Source organism: Amblyomma maculatum, chromosome 1 (assembly GCF_055883805.1).
Source record: "Amblyomma maculatum isolate TAMU_Amacu chromosome 1, ASM5588380v1, whole genome shotgun sequence".
Lineage (NCBI taxonomy): Eukaryota > Metazoa > Arthropoda > Arachnida > Ixodida > Ixodidae > Amblyomma > Amblyomma maculatum.
The window spans coordinates 153900875-153922382 of NC_139344.1; the positions used below are offsets into that span (position 1 = coordinate 153900875).

Sequence of the window (21508 nt, forward strand, 5' to 3'; positions counted from 1 at the left end):
ACCTGTTTCTAGAAGATCATTTCCAGCCTTCCAGCCTTCGGTGAACATGATGAAAAACGAGGACCGTCCGTGGAGAGATTGAGGAGCAAAAGATGGCAACGATTCTGAGAAAAGGCACCTGTGGCGGGGAGCAAAGAGCAGGATAATCTTCTATCCTTGCATGGCGTTATACCATTGTATTCTTGATGCCTCTCTAAGCAGTCAACTGTCAGCACATTTCTGAGTTTACGAATAAAGGGGAAAACAGGTTTGAAAACAGGTCTTGCCGAGACGCTTCCAAAGGAATCTGCGAAATTTCACACATCAGCCTTATCTTTTGGCGCTCCGCCTACTATTGTGGCTGCCCATGACACAATGCTACTTACTCGATCGACGCATGTGCACTGGAAGCTAGCGGAGCGTCTGCTCCGGCGACGCCCCATCATTTCACATTTCGCCACCATGCCAGGAATGTGGCGATGCCATCGTGTCCTCCTCGATCTCCCTCATGTGCAGCATTGACACTTCGCATAATTGTGCACGGCGCGACGCGGGGGCGGCAGGATCGCAGGGCCACGACGTTGCCGAGGGTAGTTGTGACGTCACACCCGCCGGGTCAGAGGCCACCCGCCGGCTCAGTCTGGAGCGCGCTGCCTCTGACCCGGCGGCCGCTCAGAAAACGTCAAAAATACAGCCATCCGCTCCAAAATAACCTGAATTGTGGTGTTTTCTCAATATTTTTGGATATTTGTTCAGTATACCAAGTTTCCGTGTAATGTACAGCGGGATCCTTCATGGAATGTAAGGCAGCAGGTGTGACGTCAGCGCCTGGAAATGGGCATGCATACGACACAGTACTGCTCTGCGCCGTCTGCGCAAAGACACTTCTTTGCTTTTTAGTTTGCTTGTTTGTTTGCGGCATTAGACAAAAGCACCGCGGGTCACCGTAAGTTTTGCACGCTCCTGGGTGTTTGAGCCAGCGGCAAGCATCGGCACAAATTTCAGAACAGACAGCGTCACGGCATCTCCATCGCTCGACTGTGGCACCTATCTCTCGCGCTGAAGCTGTGGCCTGCAGCTGGCAATTCTATCCTTCTGTGCCCAAACTACTGGCAGTGCTAGACATTGGACCAAGCTATTAAATCCACATTTCATATACTCCGTTTCATACATCGGGTGCAACACAGCGAAAGCTACGAAAGTAGTCCGGAAGAAAAACAAAGGAGACATCACTACGGGCTGGACATCATCTCAGTGCGAATCTTATAGAAAAATCTGGGGTCGCGGCGTTGCGCAGCGCGGAGAACACCGCTGGCAGGGTTGCGGAGCAGCAAAAACGCGACATGAACGAGACGCTGTGAGACGCCAGTCTCACAACATACAAATTCACTGAATCGCAAATATTTTCTCCCCAAAAAAGGTGCTTTTTATGGAGTTGATGGCAAATGTAAGATGTATTAAGCTTGCCGACAAAGCAAGAATTGTCAAGACTATAGAGTTGAAGAATCCGCAAAATACAAGAGGGAATACGTAGGGCTGTATCTGCCCTGAAAGATCAAGGGTGAATATCAAGTGGTGGTACAACCTAGGTGGTCCCTTGGTTAAGCTATATAGCCACACTGACCTCTGGCTCATGACACTGGCACTCCTGGGTTGACCTGGGGTAATCCACGGCGCAGTAAGCTTTTGCTTCAATATGCGATTATATATAAGGCCTTACTAGAACTTTCCCATTTTATTTTCCTGCCATATTTGTGAAATCATTATTATTTAATATGAGGACAGAGTTGCCAGTCTCACAATTTTAATATGCAAACAGATTTGCTTGCTTAAAGCAAACAAAAAAAGGCTTTGGGCATGTGCATGATTAGAAAAAAATGGAGCCCTTCCTGAAGATGGAAAGGGAATGTAGCTATGATGGTCATCTTCTGGTCATCTTGGCCTCTTCGGTGGCTCACGACCTTTGGATCCGATCCTGCGTCTCACGTAGAACTTGGTGTAGCTTTTCCGCAAAGGCTTTTTTCAGTTCTATTATTTTTAACAGCCGCTGAGCTGTTTCAGCCTGAAAAAAAAGAAGAAAGATGCTGACTTTGAGCTCTGATGCCACAGTTATGAAAGTGTCAACAATCGGTACTTCAGTTTAAGAATAGTGGAAAGTTAAATTTCGGGTGTAGTCAATCCACCTGTCGAAAAAAGGGCCATGTGCAGGGGATGCAAACATTGCCTTGATCAGGCGCATTGTTTTCAAGCCCGGTAACGCTCACCCCCAATTCGCACATTGTGTGAACGTGGATCTACAACAGTGCCTCATTCACCATGAGCCGTTCCAGCATATAAAGATCACTCAGTGAGATCATCAGGACTCAGTCAGTCGAGAGGCTATGAGAACCATCACTTTCGCTCTCCACATAATATGGATTGTGGCACATGAAGAGAATGCTCAGCTCCACACACTAGATGAGCTGGTGCAGCAGTGATGGTGATACTCGTAGCCTTAAGGTGGCTGCTCTGCACTGGCGCAATGTACTTATGATCAATCGCACATACACTCACCGCCATACTATTCCTTCCTGCACGAACTTTACCAAACTTTATCGACCCTATACCGATCTTCGTTGACCAAACCCATATTATGCGGCACAGTCTCTTCGCGAATGCTACCATCCAGGGCTGTAAGGTGACAGCAGTTTACTGTCCATATAGAACCCTACACTTGGATGTCTAGGTTTCAATTCGCGTAACCTCCATTTTCCTTCTGTGCTAAGCGGGTTGCTATCCAAGATGCGTTCGCTTTGTATTGGCTGCTACCTTGCTTCCTACAGACCACATAGTCCATACAGCCGCCCACCAAGCAGCACGTCTACTCCGATGCGTTCGTCAAAGGCGAGAAATATTACAATACATACACTGTGTTGAAGCTTGAATCCCACACGCCATTTGACCCACGTGCCTTCATCAGTTCACAATGCACCGCAGATTCTACAACTCACGTGAGCACCCTATCCTACGCATTGACGATTGTACATTCCTTCATCAAGAAAGAACACCTCCATTGTCCTCGTCCATATATTTGCGGTAACACTTTCCCGTACTCATGCCCGTGTAGACAAGGTTGCGTCTCCTAGGTTTACGCCGTGCCTGCTCTTCTTCTGGTCATTAATCTTAATTGGCCTCGACACATACCCACCCGGAGCCTCCTGTGTGTAACCATTGATGTGACGAAGATATTATCCAGATGCTATAGGTTTACCCTCCGCTGAAGCGAATGAGAATTCAGCATCTGGCGACAGCCGAACAACCCGTCCTGATAAATTGCTTGCACGCATTCATTGAATGCCCAGACTTTACGCATAGCACGTAAAGCTCGGTTGCCCGAAAAGACAGTCGTTAACCTAAAAGCAGAAAAACAGTCCTCTGACATACTACGCACATGTTTTTGTAGCAAACGTGTCACTAAACCGTACTTGGCACAGTGTCTAACCATTTAGGGTCACATTTAGCATAAGTCTTATGCACCTATAGGTGGCCAATTCCATAAATAACATTATGAAAAATGTTATTTATGGCCCTAAGGCCCAGTGGGAGTTGAAAAATTAGGGTTGTTAATAAAGAAAAGGTTAGCCGATCGAAATAAGTGAGGAGGGACTGGCGATTCTAATTTCTTGTTCTAAGCAGCTCCAGGCGTTGTCTTGGCACTTAGTGCCCTATCTACCGGTGGGTACTCTATAATGCTTACCCCATAGGGCTGTTCCACCTGTTGCTGTTCCAGCTATGACTGCACTGATGGTCACAGCCTATCCTGTCTACCTAAGCTTAACATGCGGAAACATTTTGCACTTCTATGTCTGCACTGGAGCTATAAAAGATGATATTTGCTTTGCGTCAGTTTCCCTTTTGCTGGTAACTGCATGTTCTCACCTCTGTCGTAGCCGGCTTGGAATCCGCTGAGTTGACGACGCCAGTGCAGACTCAAATCTTCCAACATTGGCTTCCAAGAAAGACACCCAGACTGCACGAGAGAAAGGAACCAAGAGCATTTATTATCTCGACCAGAAAATTCTCCCTCATCAACTAGGGGCTCATTTGTACTGAAATTTGTACTTTTGAGAGGCTCCACGCTTCCAAATATTGACGAAAAACATCTCTGCATTTGATACACTGCTTAGTCACGAAATTATTTCTTTGCGCTTTTTGCCCTTTGTCCTCGAAGCATGCAAAGATGCAACGCCGCTGTTGCCACCGTCCGATAGCCCTCGCGGCATTCGTAAGGGAATGGAATACGTGGAGGCAACTGTATACTGCAGCGACCTTAACGGGAGTTGAAAAATGAGGGTTGTTAAATAAGAAAAGGTTAGCCAATCGAAATAAACGAGGAGGGACTGGTGATTCTAATTTCTGGTTCTAAGCAGCTCCAGGCGTTGTCTTGGCACTTAGTGCCCTATCTACCGGTGGGTACTCTATAATGTTTACCCCATAGGGCTGTTCCACCTGTTGCTGTTCCAGCTCTGACTGTACTGATGGTCACAGCCTATCCTGTCTACCTAGGCTTAACATGCGGAAACATTTTGCACTTCTATGTCTGCACTGGAGCTATAAAAGATATTTGCTTTGTGTCAGTTTCCCTTTTTATTCCTGCCCATATTTGCTGGTAACTGCATGTTCTCACCTCTGTCGTAGCCGGCTTGGAATCCGCTGAGTTGACGACGCCAGTGCAGACTCAAATCTTCCAACATTGGCTTCCAAGAAAGACACCCAGACTGCAAGAGAGAAAGGAAGTCAATGTTGTCAAAATCGATCTTACAAGAACTTGATCTTTAAAGCTATATTATATAAAACTGCCGAAATCGCAAGCCTTACATTGTGTGCTAGGGTATACTGTCCTGACTATCACGTGCGAAAATGGCATGTGCCTTACAAAGGCCGGTGTCAGGGTTGCATCCTACCACTACATAAGACCTGTTTTGCATAATCCTCCACGTAGGGGCGATCTTGTTGCCCAGAATTGACCCATGTCATTGCAGAGGCTGTTAACTTTCATAATTGCATAATCTTTGTTGCATTCATTCAACCAGAGTTCAGACGGTTCAACAAAACGATTCGTCCTGGTCGTGGTCTGGTCATGACGACAATGATTAGATCGTCTGCATAGGCAAAGATAGTAGCTGGCGGTAAAGGAAAATCAGCTATCCAACTATCCCGAGAGAGCCTTTGTAAGAGGTTCAAACGCGAGCACGTAGAGAGCAGGAGATAGAGCACATTCCTGCCGAACTCCATGGCCCACATCGATACTACCGAACACAGTGGCGGCTGAAACTGGGCTGGCATACAGAACTCTTACCATGCGCTGGAAATCAGTCTATACCAGCTGCCTCCAGGACTTGGAAAAGGTCAAGATGACTAACCACGTCGAATGCCTTTTCCTCATCAAAGGAACATAGAATACCCTAAAATTTCTGTGCTGAGCCCAAAGGAAGAGGTCCCAGAGGGCGAAACCATGGAGTTGGGTGGGATGACCCGGAACACAACAAGCCTGATAAGGACCTATAATATTTGAAAGGAAAGCTAATCGGGAGGACTAGTGTTGGCTATGAGCTCGTAGTCATTCCTTCTAGTATTTTAAAGCATCCCCTCACCCAGGAGCCCAATATTCACAAGGGCGGTGAAAGGCTTCGCGAGCTGCCCCAAGAAATTATAAAACTAAGTTCCGCCGTTCTAACCTGGGCTAGGCCATGTCATGTGGTCTCGTGGAGTCGTATAACCCGGCGAAAAGGGAGTGCATGGCAATATACTCTGTCGACTGCGAGATATTAACGCAATGAACATCATGTTTTGCTGAAACAGCCAACAGCAATCAACTTGAAGGCATATTTGAGAACTGGGCTTTATGCTCCTGGCGTAAGTTGGCTATGTGCATACAAATTTGCCGACGAGCACACAGCGGTTAAGGCGCCAAGCACTGTTACAGTATGTGAAAGAGCCAGCAAAACAGATCGAAATCATCCTTGAAGCAAACCATAGCAACTGCCTGCATAGTCCAAGGGAAGAGTGTCTAAATTATGATCCAAGGGCCACGGATGGGTTCCATACCCACAACACCCTTCCACCCGAAAGGAAAAACCATGGTTGGCAGTCTCTGCCAAATGGAGCGTTGCACATCTCAATGTACCTGGCTCCCCGGGGTTGAGCTGCTTACGAAGCGGAAGGTATGGCGTGCCATAGGTAATGCAGGCGATAATGGATGCGTTGACCAGCTGCAGTGAGTCTCGCTCCCTAATGCCGTAGTTTCGATGTTGAAGCATTCGTATAATTTGATCGGTAGTGTTGACTAAATGATTGAGACAGGGTCTACACCCTTTTCACTCACCCGCCATGTCCTGGATGCCCGGCTGTATTGTGCCTGCGGGCATTCCCCTGTCCTTTGTCCCTCCTTGTCCTCAGACAGCAAGACCTGTAGTTTGCATATGTAGAGGCTCAAATTTAAGTTCTCACCGAAAGGAAGGTATTAGTGAATAGGCAAGCAGTACAGCGTGGGTAGTATGCAAGTGAGGTTCCACAAGGCATCCTTTAAGCACAGCTTAAATGTTCCCCAATTTTTTGTGCCTTGGCCTTTGTACATGAAGGATTTTGTCGAAGTTCTTCGTATACCTTACTGACTGTATCGTTGAAAATCACTAGATTGCAAGCTGGCCTGTAAACATGCGTGCCGCGAGGCACTCGTGAGTTGCAACGACGAAAAGTATACATGCATGAAAATTCATGATTGAGCGATGCGGCATGCTGGGTGCCAGCGCATTCATTTTGTGGATTTTGAATTATATATGTGGTGCACACAGAATGAGCCACTTCACACCGAAACGAAGGCGGCGACTTTCACATCACGTTCGGTTCTGCAGAGGCTATGAACTGCTGTAATGTAGAGCGAATCTGCTCAAGCTTTGGAATACTGCGCGCGCAGTCACTTACATCCTAAAGCAGCAAGCGCGAAGGATACTATGCCTAAGTACAAATTGCGTCCGTCGGAAAGGTAATTTCTGCGGTAAAGCATGCCGTCGCGGATGGAAAAATAACGAGCTTGGCGGTGAAGCGATCGAGAAGCTGGGCGCAGAGAAGGTTACATAGAAGCGCAAGAAGAGAAGCGATCCAAGGCTCTTGCCTTGGTTCATTTGGCATGTCGACAAAAGAATCGCATGACGAATACGAGTCATGATGCTGCTTCTACCCACTTCCAGGTTTAAAGCCAGATATAACAGGGTCTACGCCCATTTCACTCACCCGCCATGGCCTGGTGGCCCGGCTGTTCAACGCCTGCCTTTTCCACTTCTCTGGAGATTTGCGCCCATCGGGGACGGCCTCCTTTTCCTCTGCCATCACGACCTGTAGTTTGCACAAGTTTAATATACAGACGGCTCTAATACAGAACAGAAACGCAGCCTTTATTGTGCGCTCAGCCTCAGCTCAGCGCTCAGTGTAAACACTAATTATTCTGAGTATACATTTATTAGAGTAAAACGGTTTCGGTGATCATGCCTGACAGCAGGCAAAAGTCGCCGTCCTCTTGAGAAAATTACGTTTAAAATTGCACACGCCTATATCTACAAATTTCAAAGTAGCAACACTCAGATCGATACTCTTGTAAGTATCTTGTAAGTACCTCACCTCCACTGGAGATAACAAGCTTAAATATAGCATACAGCCCCAAGCAGCATATGTTCGAAACAGGTGTTGTTGTTTCCTCTTTCATGCTATAAGGAGAGTGTAGCACAGGCCTGTCGAAGCCTCAGCGAGCAGCTACACGAGCGCAATAACAATGCTGACAATTATTTTGGGCATTGCAATGTGCTTCATGCAAGTCTTCAATGGTGTTATGAGTATAACCCGGCGAATAGGGAGTGCATGGCAATATACTCTGTCGACTGCGATCTACCAAAGATCTGCCAAAGGTTAGTAGACATGCATTGGGGAAGCCCTAGGGCTGTCTTGACTGCTTTTCTAACAAGAGTGTTCTGGTGAGCTCCTGCTTGTAAAGCGGAAGGTATGGCATGCCGTAGGTAATGCGAGCGATAATGAAGGCGTTGACCAGCTGCAGTGCGTCTCGCTCCCTAACGCCGTAGTTTCGATGTTTAACTCGTTGAAGCATTCGTATAATTTGATCGGTAGTGTTGACTAAATGATTGAGACAGGGTCTACGCCCTTTTCACTCACCCACCATGGCCTGGATGCCCGGCTGTCCTATGCCTGCGGGCATTCCCCGGTCGGCCGACTTTCCTGGAGAATCCTTTGTCCCTCCTCGTCCTCTGCCAACACGACCTGTATTTTGCATACGTAGAGGCTCAAATTTAAGTTCTCACCGAAAGGAAGGTATTAGTGAACAGGCAACCAGTACAGCGTGGGTAGTACGCAAGTGAGGTTCCACAAGGGATCCTTTAAGCGCAGCTTAAATGTTCCCCAATTTTTTGTGCCTTGGACATGAAGAATTTTGTCAAAGTTCTTCGTATACCCATGCTACCTAACACATCCCAAAGCAGCGAGCGCGGGAACACTGCGCCTGTAATTTCGGCTGTAAAGGATGCCGTCGCGGATGGAAAAATAACGAGCTTGGCGGCAGAAGGTGGCACAGAGAAGGTGTATATAGAAGCGTGAGAAGAGAAGCGATCCTTGGTTCATTTGCGCTAATTGATAGATGGCTGCTTCTAGGAATGCTGACGCTCATTTCCGCGAAAGGACAGTCCAAGGAGCGAGAGAGGCGGCAAACCCTTTTGCGGCATCACTTAGCGGGTGCGAGCGGCGGAGTACTTTATCCCCAACTTCGAACTGCAAAGGACGTTCAAACCACACCTCAAAGTTTTTCCTAATTCGAGCATTTCGCTTTATCCCATAGTTGGTTGGACGTGCTCGCAGAATTTTCTGTCACTACCGTTTGTTGGGTGAATTGGCGGAGACAGCTCCGGGCCAGCAAGACGCAGGGTTCGCCGGTCATTTCACGATCTTTCGGCCATGCTTTCTTTTTTTTTTTGCTATTGTCTTGTTTTTGTAATGGCAAGTGCTGTAAGGCCAACTGCAGTTTTAAACCCGCAAAGTTTGTTGGTGTTGCCCACAGATTCTGCATTAAGCTTGATGTAGTATTCCTTGCTTTGTTTACTCACACTGATGAGGAAAGAGCATTGGAAAGCTCAAGAAGGTGCTTCTACCATTTTATAACATGATCTCGCATCAAACAGCATAAGTCAAAACCGTAACATGTTCGATTCTGTTATTCACATTTTGTTTGCCTGGGTATGCGCAGCTGTAAATAGCGGGTGTTTTGACGAGAACGTTTCTTGTTATTTTGTTTCTAAGAAACAATGTTTTCAATTAACTGTGCGACAACACTTTGTGCCAGACACATCTCGCGGACAAATCTCACTAATGCGAGAATTTCACCAAGAGCCTAGAAAGGTCTTCGGGTGCATGAATGTGCACAAATGTGCATATGAGGAGAAAAACCATATCCTGATTCTGGTCCGAGTATAGTCCATAAGGGCAAGAGAAGGGGTGTCTTGCCCACCCAAGGTCGAGTAAGGATGTAGTAATTGTGGACATTCCACCTCACAAGGCAGCCGCGGCGTGTGCCGCCGCATTTTCGAGGAAGCCACTAAGCGTGTATTGTAGCAAACGAGATCGTTTTGAAGAGTGCTTAAGTCGAAAAATGAAGCCAACTCCCAGGAAAGACCAGGTAATAGGCCAATTTCATGCTTGCATCTACTCTCAATTACAGGAGAGTTATTTCGGCAGCGATTTGTTTCTCCAGCTACTTAACATACGATGTCTTCCGAAAAGACCTGCGGCGGTTAATGCCATCATCACCGCAGCCCCAAGTGCTGATGCTCTCGGACATCATTCGAGAAGTACAGCAGGTACTCGCTGCAACCCAGACACAGAAGAATGTGTTTTAAGAGCCAATGACCCAAACCTGCTGAAGCCAAGAAGACTTTTCGTCCTACCCTCCCTAATGGCTAGGGCCAATAAAGAAAATATATACGGCTTAAAAGCAAACCCCCTCGGTGTGCGAAAGGCTGGGTGTGCGACGAAACAAACGGTGAGACAGTGGGAGGGGAGAGGAGGAGAGAGGGAGGGAGCCAGACTGAAGAGGGTATGGAAGTTGCTGCAGCAGTCAACAATATCAGTAGCCAGAAACTGCACAATCAAGACAACCAAGGCCCAGCGGCGCCGTCAGGCGGCCCTCCGTAGGGCTGAGTCAGCAGCCAACAATATCAGTAGCCAAGAAACTGCACAATCAAGACAACCAAAGCCCAGCGGCGTCGTCAGTCTCTGCCAAATGGAGCGTTAATGCACATCTCAATGTACCTGGCTCCCCGGGCTTTTTGCCTCTCACCAGAAAAGAGTGTTGCTATGGCTTTTACAAGGAAACGAATGACTCGATACCCGCTCCTTCTGGGTGGACGGTCACTGTCCTATGTACGATCACACCGGACTGTAACCTCTATTGGGCACCTCATTAAAGCACTCCATGAGAGAATCATTGCAGCATTGGACTCCCAAAGGGATCCTTTGCATCAGGAACACATACAGCACTATGTCTCCCGCTAGATGTGATTGCCGCCCAGGAAAGCAATCCCAGAGTCTGTTATGTATTCACTTTACGTTGATGACTTGCAAATTGCCTGTACTTCATCCAGCATATCATCCTGTGAGAATGGGTTTAAATTTCCCCTTAACTCCATATCATGCCCTGACGCACAAACTTGAAATGGAACCACTATTCAATAGCAGAGAAACCTCGATCAAAAAGAAAAGATTAATAGCAGCGTAGTGGAGACGAGTTCTGTATTCAATAAAATGCGATCAAAACTGCACAAAATTTCGCATGGAGGGTCATGGGCTGCACAGCAATCATCCCCAACCACTAGAACGCCCCAGCGCCATATGTTAGTCCTTCATGGTCCTTGCGAACAGCGTCCTCCATTCGGTGGTGAGCGCGTGCCTCAGCAGTCTGCTGTGTAGACATCTTTTGGATGCGCGTCCCATCACTGGAGTCGCTGAGCACAAGGAGTCCCACAGATAGAAGAATGCCAAGCTCTTCCAGGACTGGCTCGAAGCTTGTGTGTCCCCTGTTGAACCACAAGACCGCAAGGGCTGTGGCAGTTCAACAGCAGTCCGAGACGCTAACCTCGTTTTTGGACACAGCAACCAAATTTTGCTGTTCAGACTCTCTGCAGAGTTTTGAGTCTTGGCTCAAACACAACGAGCCAACAGTTTTTATCTGTAAGCCACTTATATGTTGGCAGCAATGCCTTCCCTTGGGCTGATGGCATCAGCCGCAAGGCGGACCCAGGCATATGAGGTCCAAAACTGTTATATAGTATGTGAAAGAGCCCGCAAAACAGATCAAAATCTTCCTTGAAGCAAACCGTACCAACTGCCTGCATAGTCTAGGGGAAGCGTGTCTAAATCATGATCCAAGGGCCACGGATGGGTTCCATACCCAGAACACCCTTTTATCTCAAAGGAAAAACCATGGCTGGCAGTCTCTGCCAAATGGAGCACTAATTGACCAATCTGTGCTGTGTCACGTCACCTGTCAACTACTTCCTCGTGAAGCATATTAAAAATTTTTTGCTCACGCTAAGGTGAGGGTTTCTAGAAAATGGGGCTTGTAAAATATCCTTGGGCGCAGTAGTTGAGCGCCGTAAGCACTGCGCCACCCCGGCGGGGTCTGGAGGATTGAGTCCTAACTGATATTGGAATTCAATTTCAAATCACCTTTGCCGCCGTGGGACACGCAGACGTCTCATGCACACGTTCAGCAAAATGTTTGCATTTTCTCAGTGTCAAGAAGAACAGAAATTCAAAATCACCATAGAATTTGAACTGTGCAGCGCATAAATGTGCGCCAGCTAACCCTAAACATACGCACAAGATGCTGCGACACCAAACCAAGACCCGACTGAAATACAGACCTGCACAGAAACGGGGTTCTATGGGACCTCGTGCCCCAACTTCCCCAAACTGTACCCAACTGTGCCCAGAATTATACTTTGTATTTTAGCGGAGAGTGTTTATTTTTATGATGTTTTTACACGAGTCATGATGCTGCTTCTACCCACTTCCAGGTTTAAAGCCAGATATAACAGGGTCTACGCCCATTTCACTCACCCGCCATGGCCTGGTGGCCCGGCTGTTCACCGCCTGCGGGAATTCCCCTTTCCACTTCTCTGGAGATTTGCGCCCCTTGGGGACGGCCTCTTTTTCCTCTGCCATCACCACCTGTAGTTTGCACAAGTTTAATATACAGACGGCTCTAATACAGAACAGAAACGCAGCCTTTATTGTGCGCTCAGCCTCAGCTCAGCGCTCAGTGTAAACACTAATAATTCTGAGTATACATTCATTAGAGTAAAACTGTTTCGGTGATCATGCCTGACGGCAGGCAAAAGTCGCCGTCCTCTTGAGAAAATTACGTTTAAAATTGCACACGCCTATATCTCATACAAATTTCAAAGTATCAACACTCAGATCGATACTCTTGTAAGTATCTTGTAAGTGCCTTACCTCCACTGGAGATAACAAGCTTAAACATAGCATACCGCCCCAAAACAGCATATGTTCGAAACAGGTGTTGTTGTTTCCTCTTTCATGCTATAAGGAGAGTGTAGCACAGGCCTGTCGAAGCCTCAGCGAGCAGCTGCATGAGCGCAATAACAATGTTGACAATTATTTTGGGCATTGCAATGTGCTTCATGCAAGTCTTCAATGGTGTTATGAGTATAACCCGGCGAATAGGGAGTGCATGGCAATATACTCTGTCGACTGCGATCTACCAAAGATCTGCCAAAGGTTAGTAGACGTGCATTGGGGAAGCCCCAGGGCTGTCTTGACTGCTTTTCTAACAAGAGTGTTCTGATTGAGCTCCTGCTTGTAAAGCGGAAGGTATGGCGTGCCGTAGGTAATGCTAGCGATAATGAATGCGTTGGCCAGCTGCAGTGAGTCTCGCTCCCTAATGCCATAGTTTCGATGGTTAACTCGAAGCATTCGTATAATTTGATTGGTAGTGTTGACTAAATGATTGAGACAGGGTCTACGCCCTTTTCACTCACCCGCCATGGCCTGGATGCCCGGCTGTCCTATGCCTGCGGGCATTCCCCGGTCGGTCGACTTTCCTGGAGAATCCTTTGTCCCTCCTCGTCCTCTGCCAACACGACCTGTATTTTGCATACGTAGAGGCTCAAATTTAAGTTCTCACCGAAAGGAAGGTATTAGTGAACAGGCAAGCAGTACAGCGTGGGTAGTACGCAAGTGAGGTTCCACAAGGGATCCTTTCGAAAGGAAGGTATTAGTGAACAGGCAAGCAGTACAGCGTGGGTAGTACGCAAGTGAGGTTCCCGAAGGGATCCTTTAAGCGCAGCTTAAATGTTCCCCAATTTTTTGTGCCTTGGACATGACGTATACCCATGCTACGAATATTTGTATTCTGTCAGTCTTGAAGTACCTAACACATCCCAAAGCAGCGAGCGCGGGGAACACTGCGCCTGTAATTTCGGCAGTAAAGGAAGCCGTCGCGGATGGAAAAATAACGAGCTTGGTGGCGAAGCGTTCGAGAAGCTGGGCGCAGAGAAGGTGTAGATAGAAGCGTGAGAAGAGAAGCGATCCTCGGTTCATTTGACATGTCGACAATTTCTAAGAGATGGGAGGGCTCCCTTAAAGAAACATCAAGATTTGCGCTAACTGATAGATGGCCGCTTCTAGGAATGCTGACGCTCATTTCCGACTAGACACAAAAAAAGGATCATGCTGCCCACTCAAATATTTCCCGAAAGAAGCATAATGTTCCCCTCTGAATTGCTTGTAACCTTGCAATGTTTGTCTGCTTCAAGTTGTGGTTGTATGTAAGTGAGCCGCGAAAGGCGGCAAACCCCTTTGCGGCATCACTTAGCGGGTGCGAGCAGCGGAGTACTTTATCCCCAACTTTGAACTGCAAAGGACGTTCAAACCACACCTCAAGGTTTTTCCTAATTCGAGCATTTCGCTTTATCCGGTAGTTGGTTGGACGTGCTCGCAGAATTTTCTGTCACTACCGTTTGTTGGGTGACAAAAGATTGTAAAATGTACAGCAGCTGATAATTGCGGAAGCAATAAATAAGCCAGCTTCTTCGGGTCCTTCAATTGGCGGAGACTGCTCCGGGCCAGCAAGACGCAGGGTTCACCAGTCATTTCACGATGCCATGCTTTTTTTTGCTATTGTCATGTTTTTGTAATGGCAAGTGCTGTAAGGCCAACTGCAGTTTTAAACCCGCAAAGTTTGTTGGTGTTGCCCTCAGATTCTGCATTAAGCTTGATGTAGTATTCCTTGCTTTGTTTCCTCACACTGATGAGGAAAGAGCATTGAAAAGCTCAAGAAGGTGCTTCTACCATTTTATAACATGATCTCTCATCAAACAGCATAAGTCGAAACCGTAACATGTTCGATTCTGTTATTCACATTTTGTTTGCCTGGGTATGTGCAGCTGTAAATAGCGGGTGTTCTGACGAGAACGTTTTTTGTTATTTTGTTTCTAGGAAACAATGTTTTCAATTAACTGTGCGAGAACACTCTGTGCCAGACACATCTCGAGGACAAATCTCACTAATGCGAGAATTTCACCAAGAGCCTAGAAAGGTCTTCGGGTGCATTAATGTGCACAAATGTGCATATGAGGAGAAAAAACATATCCTCATTCTGGTCCGAGTATAGTCCATAAGGGCAAGAGAAGGGGTGTCTTGCCCGCCCAAGGTCGAGTAAGGATGAAGTAATTGTGGACATTCCACCTCACAAGGCAGCCGCGGCGTGTGCCACCGCATTTTCGAGGAAGCCACTAAGCGTGTATTGTAGCAAACGAGATCGTTTTGAAGAGTGCTTAAGTCGAGAAATGAAGCCAACTCATAGGAAAGACCAGGTAATAGGCCAATTTCATGCTTGCATCTACTCTCAATTACAGGAGAGTTATTTCGGCAGTGATTTGTTTCTCCAGCTACTTAACATACAATGTCTTCCGAAAAGACCTGCGGTGGTTAATGCCATCATCACCGCAGCCCCAAGTGCTGATGCTCTCGGACATCATTCGAGAAGTACAGCAGGTACTCGCTGCAACCCAGACACAGAAGAATGTGTTTTAAGAGCCAATGACCCAAACCTCCCGAAGCCAAGAAGACTTTTCGTCCTACCCTCCCTAATGGCTAGGGCTTCCATGATTGTTAAAGAAAATATATACGGCTTAAAAGCAAACCCCCTCGGTGTGCGAAAGGCTGGGTGTGCGACGAAACAAACGGTGAGACAGTGGGAGGGGAGAGGAGGAGAGAGGGAGGGAGCCAGACTGAAGAGGGTATGGAAGTTGCTGCAGCAGTCAACAATATCAGTAGCCAGAAACTGCAGAATCAAGACAACCAAGGCCCAGCGGCGCCGTCAGGCGGCCCTCCGTAGGGCTGAGTCTGCTGTGGTGGCCCCCACCGCGCTGCCACACCACGCTGACTGTGCTTTTCCGCTCTGCAGTCTGGGGTACTGGGTTCACCAGAAAACAAGGCTCTCAATAAGCAAAGCAAGAAACGAGCGCTTCGAGACACCGCCCAATTCATAACCAATCAGTCTACAATCTAATCCATTAGTTTATAACCAACCCAGATCCAAGGGCCACGGATGGGTTCCATACCCACAACGACACCACTTTTCAATAGCAGAGAAACCTCGATCAAAAAGAAAAGATTAATAGCAGCGTAGTGGAGATGAGTTCTGTATTCAATAAAATGCGATCAAAACTGCACAAAATTTCGCATGGAGGGTCATGGGCTGCACAGCAATCATCCCCAACCACTAGAACGCCCCAGCGCCATATGTTAGTCCTTCATGGTCCTTGCGAGCAGCGTCCTCCATTCGGCGGTGAGCGCGTGCCTCAACAGTCTGCTGTGTAGACATCTTTTGGATGCGCGTCCCATCACTGGAGTCACTGAGCACAAGGAGTCCCATAGATAGAAGAATGCCAAGCTCTTCCAGGACCCGCTCGAAGCTTGTGTGTCCTCTGTTGAACCACAAGACCGCAAGGGCTGTGGCAGTTTCAACAGCAGTCCGAGACGCTAACCTTGTTTTTGGACACAGCAACCAAATATTGCTGTTCAGACTCTCTGCAGAGTTTTTATCTGTAAGCAGCAATGCCTTCTCTTGGGCTTTTGTCAAGAGGGGTGTGTGGTCTGGTGACGGCTGTTCAAGGGCTTTAGCTCGCCTGTGCTTACACCATGATGTAGCACCCTCTGGGCAATACCTGTGGCTACTAGCCCCATTGCTACAGCATGAATGTATATGCGATGCCCAGATGCTGCAGTACATAGCATGAACATCGCCCTTGTTGTTGGTTATCGCTATTTGATAGTATGCCTGCAGTTTCTGTATCATGGGGTCCTTCAGCTTCTCTCTGGAAGTGGTGTCTGCAGTTGCCGAAGGGCTGTCCTGAGGCGCTTTGCAACATTGTTAGTGCAGTCCTCTATGGTTATGGCACCATACACCTGAGCCTTGGATACAGCAGTATGCGCCTTACTGTCTCCATCCCTCAAAAATGCAGTGAAGCGTAGTGTCTCGTACAACGGCGTTCTTTGCCAAATGCGAAATGCTGCCTCCTTTTCCACAGCATGCGACGAGCACTCCACATTTTTTTCGCACCCGGGCCGGTGAAACACCTTCATTGTTCAATATTTTGTGCCGACTGCATGCCAAGCAATAATTTGACAGCACTTCAAAATCGAGGCCCAGTCCACTGTCGAGGGACACAACAGTGCCCACACCACCGACTCTTATGGCCCCTCTTTTGCCATGTGCCATCGTACATAACAGCGGCATCTGCACCGCTGACTCCAGCCTCGATCTCGCGGGCAGTCTTCAGATTTTGCACGGCAGCATTCATGGCCGTGGAATGCACTTTTTTTGCGATTCCATGAAATGTCTTCTGGTGCTTCGGTTTTGGAAGGCCGATGATGGCGCAAAACCGCAAAAGTTGATTGTAGCCAGCACCGATTGCGCGGGCGGCTACCACTGCTTTTACATTCGTAGCAAAGGCGTTGCGAAAGCTCCCACTCCTTTAGCTTTGCTCCGCGCTTTCATCTCCGCCGCCGCACGCCTTGAGCCGCCGCCTCCGCTTGCCGCCCCACGCTTAGAGGTATACGATGCAGACAGAACAGATTCGGGACACTAACAAGAAAGCCTGATAAGGACCTATAATATCTGAAAGCAAAGCTAACCAGGAGGACTAGCTTGTAGTCGACTTTCAGGAGCGTGATGGGACGCCAGGCGCGCAGGTCACTGCATCTTGACTCATCCTTACAAAGAGTTGTCAGCCCGTTCCTTTGAGTATCTCAACGCATCCCCTCACCCAGGAGCCTAATATTCACAAGGGCATTGAAAAGCTTCGCGGGCTGCCCCAAAAACTCAGTAGTTACGCCGTCCTAACCTGGGCTAGGCCATGTCGTGTGGTATCGTGGCGTCATAACCCGGGGCGAAGCTATCGCTGGCTATGTGCATACAAATTTGCCGACGAGCACACAGCAGTTAAGGCGCCAAGCACCAGCACTCGCCCAACCCTGATGGCATAAACCGCAAGGCGGACCCAGGCATATGAGGTCCAAAACTGTTATATAGTATGTGAAAGAGCCCGCAAGATCAAAATCTTCCTTGAAGCAAACCGTACCAACTGCCTGCATAGTCAAGGGGAAGCGCGTCTAAATCATGATCAAAGGGCCACGGATGGGTTCCATACCCAGAACACCCTTTTACCTCAAAGGAAAAACCATGGCTGGCAGTCTCTGCCAAATGGAGCACTAATTGACCAATCTGTGCCGTGTCACGTCACCTGTCAACTACTTCCTCGTGAAGCATATTAGATTTTTTGCTCACACTAAGGTGAGGGTTTCTAGAAAATGGGGCTTGTAAAATGTCCTTGGGCGCAGTAGTCGAGCGCCATAAGCACTGCGCCACCCCGGCGGGGTCTGGAGGGTTGAGTCCTAACTGATATTGGAATTCAATTTCAAATCACCTTTGCCGCCGTGGGACACGCCGACGTCTCATGCACACGTTCAGCAAAATGTTTGCCTTTTCTCAGTGTCAAGAAGAACAGAAATTCAAAATCACCATAGAATTTGAACAGTGCAGCGCATAAATGTGCGCCAGCTAACCCTAAACATACGCACAAGATGCTGCGACACCAAACCAAGACCCGACTGAAATACAGACCTGCACAGAAACGGGGTTCTATGGGATCTCGTGCCCCAACTTCCCCAAACTGTACCCAACTGTGCCCAACTGTACCCAAATTTAAAAAAGAAAAAAAAAGATCTTTGCCAGAATTATACTTTGTATTTTAGAGAGTGTTTATTTTTATGATGTTTTTACACGAGTCATGATGCTGCTTCTACCCACTTCCAGGTTTAAAGCCAGATATAACAGGGTCTACGCCCATTTCACTCACCCGCCATGGCCTGGTGGCCCGGCTGTTCACCGCCTGCGGGAATTCCCCTTTCCACTTCTCTGGAGATTTGCGCCCCTTGGGGACGGCCTCCTTTTCCTCTGCCATCACCACCTGTAGTTTGCACAAGTTTAATATACAGACGGCTCTAATACAGAACAGAAACGCAGCCTTTATTGTGCGCTCAGCCTCAGCTCAGCGCTCAGTGTAAACACTAATTATTCTGAGTATACATTTATTAGAGTAAAACGGTTTCGGTGATCATGCCTGACAGCAGGCAAAAGTCGCCGTCCTCTTGAGAAAATTACGTTTAAAATTGCACACGCCTATATCTCATAAAAATTTTAAAGTATCAACACTCAGCTCGATACTTTTGTAAGTATCTTGTAAGTACCTTAGCTCCACTGGAGATAACAAGCTTAAATATAGCATACCGCCCCAAACAGCATATGTTCGAAACAGGTGTTGTTGTTTCCTCTTTCATGCTATAAGGAGAGTGTAGCACAGGCCTGTCGAAGCCTCAGCGAGCAGCTGCACGAGCGCAATAACAATTTTGACAATTATTTTGGGCAATGCAATGTGCTTCATGCAAGTCTTCAATAGTGTTATGAGTATAACCCGGCGAATAGGGAGTGCATGGCAATATACTCGTCGACTGCGATCTACCAAAGATCTACCAAAGGTCAGTAGACGTGCATTGGGGAAGCCCCAGGGCTGTCTTCGGACATCATTCGAGAAGTACAGCAGGTATTCGCTGCAACCCGGACACAGAAGAATGCGTTTTAAGAGCCAATGACCCAAACCTGCTGAAGCCAAGAAGACTTTTCGTCCTACCCTCTCTAATGGCTAGGGCTTCCATGATTGTTAAAGAAAATATATACGGCTTAAAAGCAAACCCCCTTTGTGTGTGAAAGGCTGGGTGTGCGACGAAACACGCACATAGATACAAACATACATACACACATACAGTACATACACACTACGCCCATGTTTTTGTATCAAACGTGTCACGGAACCGTACTTGGCGCAGTTTTCAAGATGGTGTCTAACCATTTAGGGTCCCATTTAGCATAAGTCTTGTAGTCTTTCAGGCTATGCACCTATAGGTGGCCAATTCCAGGTGTGCAGCGAGATTGGCGTCTGTTCTTAAGGCTATACATTACACGTCATCCCAAGACGCTGCTGCTGGAATGGAGAGACACAGATCCTGTCACTCGTGGAAACTATGAATTTCTGCAATCTGAAATATCTACAACGGGCGTGCGATATACTGTGGGCAGCAGCAACGCTCAGGCTAGCTAATTTCTCCAGTGCTCACTTTAAAGCTATTTCCGATACGCTGTGGCGACAACTATACAACGACGCCAACGGCTTTTCGGCCGAACGAACTGTATAAGCTATGGCCTAACGCACAGAAGAATGTGGAGTTTGGTATCGGTGACTGGCCGTGTTAAGAACACGCGCAAAGAGCGGAGTACTGACACCCCAGCACAAGAAGAGGTGCGCATGCACTTTTCCTTCTCGCAGGCATTCGCACTATGCATAGTGCGAACACGAACACCCTCTCCTCCGCGCTGCATTAGCGGCTCCATTGCCAAGGTAGTGCGTGGTATAGAGGATTGAAAGCAATTTCTTCTCACCTTGCTTGGACGGAACAACCATAGATCACACCAGATCCTCTCTCCAGCTCGTTCAAATAACATAAATTGGTGCAGCTCTTCCGCAAATACTTTTTTTAGTTCTGAAAAAAAAAAAAAAAAAAAAAAAGATGCTGACTTTAGCTCTGATGCCACAGTGATGAACGTCTCAACAATCTGTAAGAATAGTGGAAATTTCCGGAGTAGTCAATCCACCTGTCGAAAAAAGGGCCATGTGCAGGGGATGCAGACACTGGCCCTGATCAGGCGAATTGTTTTCAAGTCCGGTAACGCTCACCCCCAATTCGCACATTTTGTGAACGTGGATCTACAACAGTGCCTCATTTACCATGAGCCATTTCAGCATATAAAGATCACTCAGTGAGATAGGACTCCAGCACTCCAAAGATTCTGGCGCAATGTATTCATGCTCACTTATGCCATACCATTCCTTCCTGCATAACTTCATCCACCTGAACAACATGAACCCTATACTGATCTTCGTCGACCAAACCCATCTTATCGGCATCGTCTCTTCGCAAATGAATCATTGAACATGATACACACGTAGATGCTACCATCCAGGGCTGTGAGATACGACAGCAGTTTACTGTCCATATAATCCTACACTTGGATGTCTACGTTTTAATTCGCGTAACCTCAATTTTCCTTCTGCACTTAGCGGGTTGCTGTCCAAGATGCGTTCGCTTTGTATTGGCCACTACCTTGCTTCCTACAGCAGACACTGTCCGTACAGCTGCCCACCAAGCAGCAAGTCTACTCCAATGCGTCAATACATACGTTGTGTTAAAGCTTGAATCCCGCCGGCCATTTGAGCCATGTGCCTTGAATTGGGCCCTACCCTACGCCATTGACGATTGTGTACTCCTCCATCAAGAAAGAACACCTCCATTGTCCTCGTCCATATATTTGTGGTAACCCTTTCCCGTGCTCATGGCCGTGTAGACGAGGCTGAGGCTTCTAGATTTCACGCCGTGCTTGCCCTCATCCCTGCCGGAATTCTTCATTGGCCTCGACACATCAGGCGACAGCCGAACAACTCGTCTTCATAAATTGCATGCATGCAGGGGCCGCATGCATGCAAGCAGAAAAGCAGTCCTTGGGCACACTACGCCTATGTTTTTGTATCAAATGTGTCACGAAACCGTACTTGGTGCAATTTTCAAGATGGTGTCTAACCATTTAGGACTAAGTTTCAGGCTATGCACCTATAGGTGGCCAATTCCAGGTGTGCAGCGAGATTGGCGTCTGTTCTTAAGGTAAAGCTTGTACGTCGACGTAAATTTCCCCTTAACTCCATATCATGCCCTGACGCACAAACTTCATGACAAATTGAAATGGAGAAGAGAAACCTCAATCAAAAAGAAAATAGCAGCGTAGTGAAGACGACATCAT

General features: G+C 47.5%; 2 protein-coding genes across 13 annotated transcripts in view; one reads left to right on the forward strand and one right to left on the reverse strand.

Annotated features, from left to right (window-relative positions):
- Positions 1–446, forward strand: part of LOC146204660 (queuosine 5'-phosphate N-glycosylase/hydrolase-like) — a 44529-nt gene extending 44083 nt beyond the window's left edge. For 3 of the 10 annotated variants that reach the window (XR_014704005.1, XR_014704009.1, XR_014704010.1), the window contains one exon: positions 13–431. The gene's annotated coding sequence lies outside the window, so the exon portion shown is untranslated. Of the gene's footprint in view, positions 1–12 lie in introns of all 10 variants that reach the window. The other 7 variants (XR_014704006.1, XR_014704007.1, XR_014704008.1 and 4 more) reach the window with 6 other exon arrangements.
- The window catches only part of LOC146204659 (uncharacterized), a 99800-nt gene that overhangs the window by 73273 nt on the left and 5019 nt on the right, over positions 1–21508 (reverse strand). For all 3 annotated transcript variants that reach the window (XM_084589351.1, XM_084589350.1, XM_084589353.1), the window contains exons 2-6: positions 20096–20196; positions 18459–18569; positions 13074–13178; positions 12133–12243; positions 8182–8286 (exon numbers count right to left, since the gene is read on the reverse strand). In XM_084589351.1, the coding sequence (XP_084445477.1) occupies positions 8182–8286; positions 12133–12243; positions 13074–13178; positions 18459–18569; positions 20096–20117 (454 nt within the window). In that variant the 5' untranslated portion in view covers positions 20118–20196. The remainder of the gene's footprint in view (positions 1–8181; positions 8287–12132; positions 12244–13073; positions 13179–18458; positions 18570–20095; positions 20197–21508) is intronic.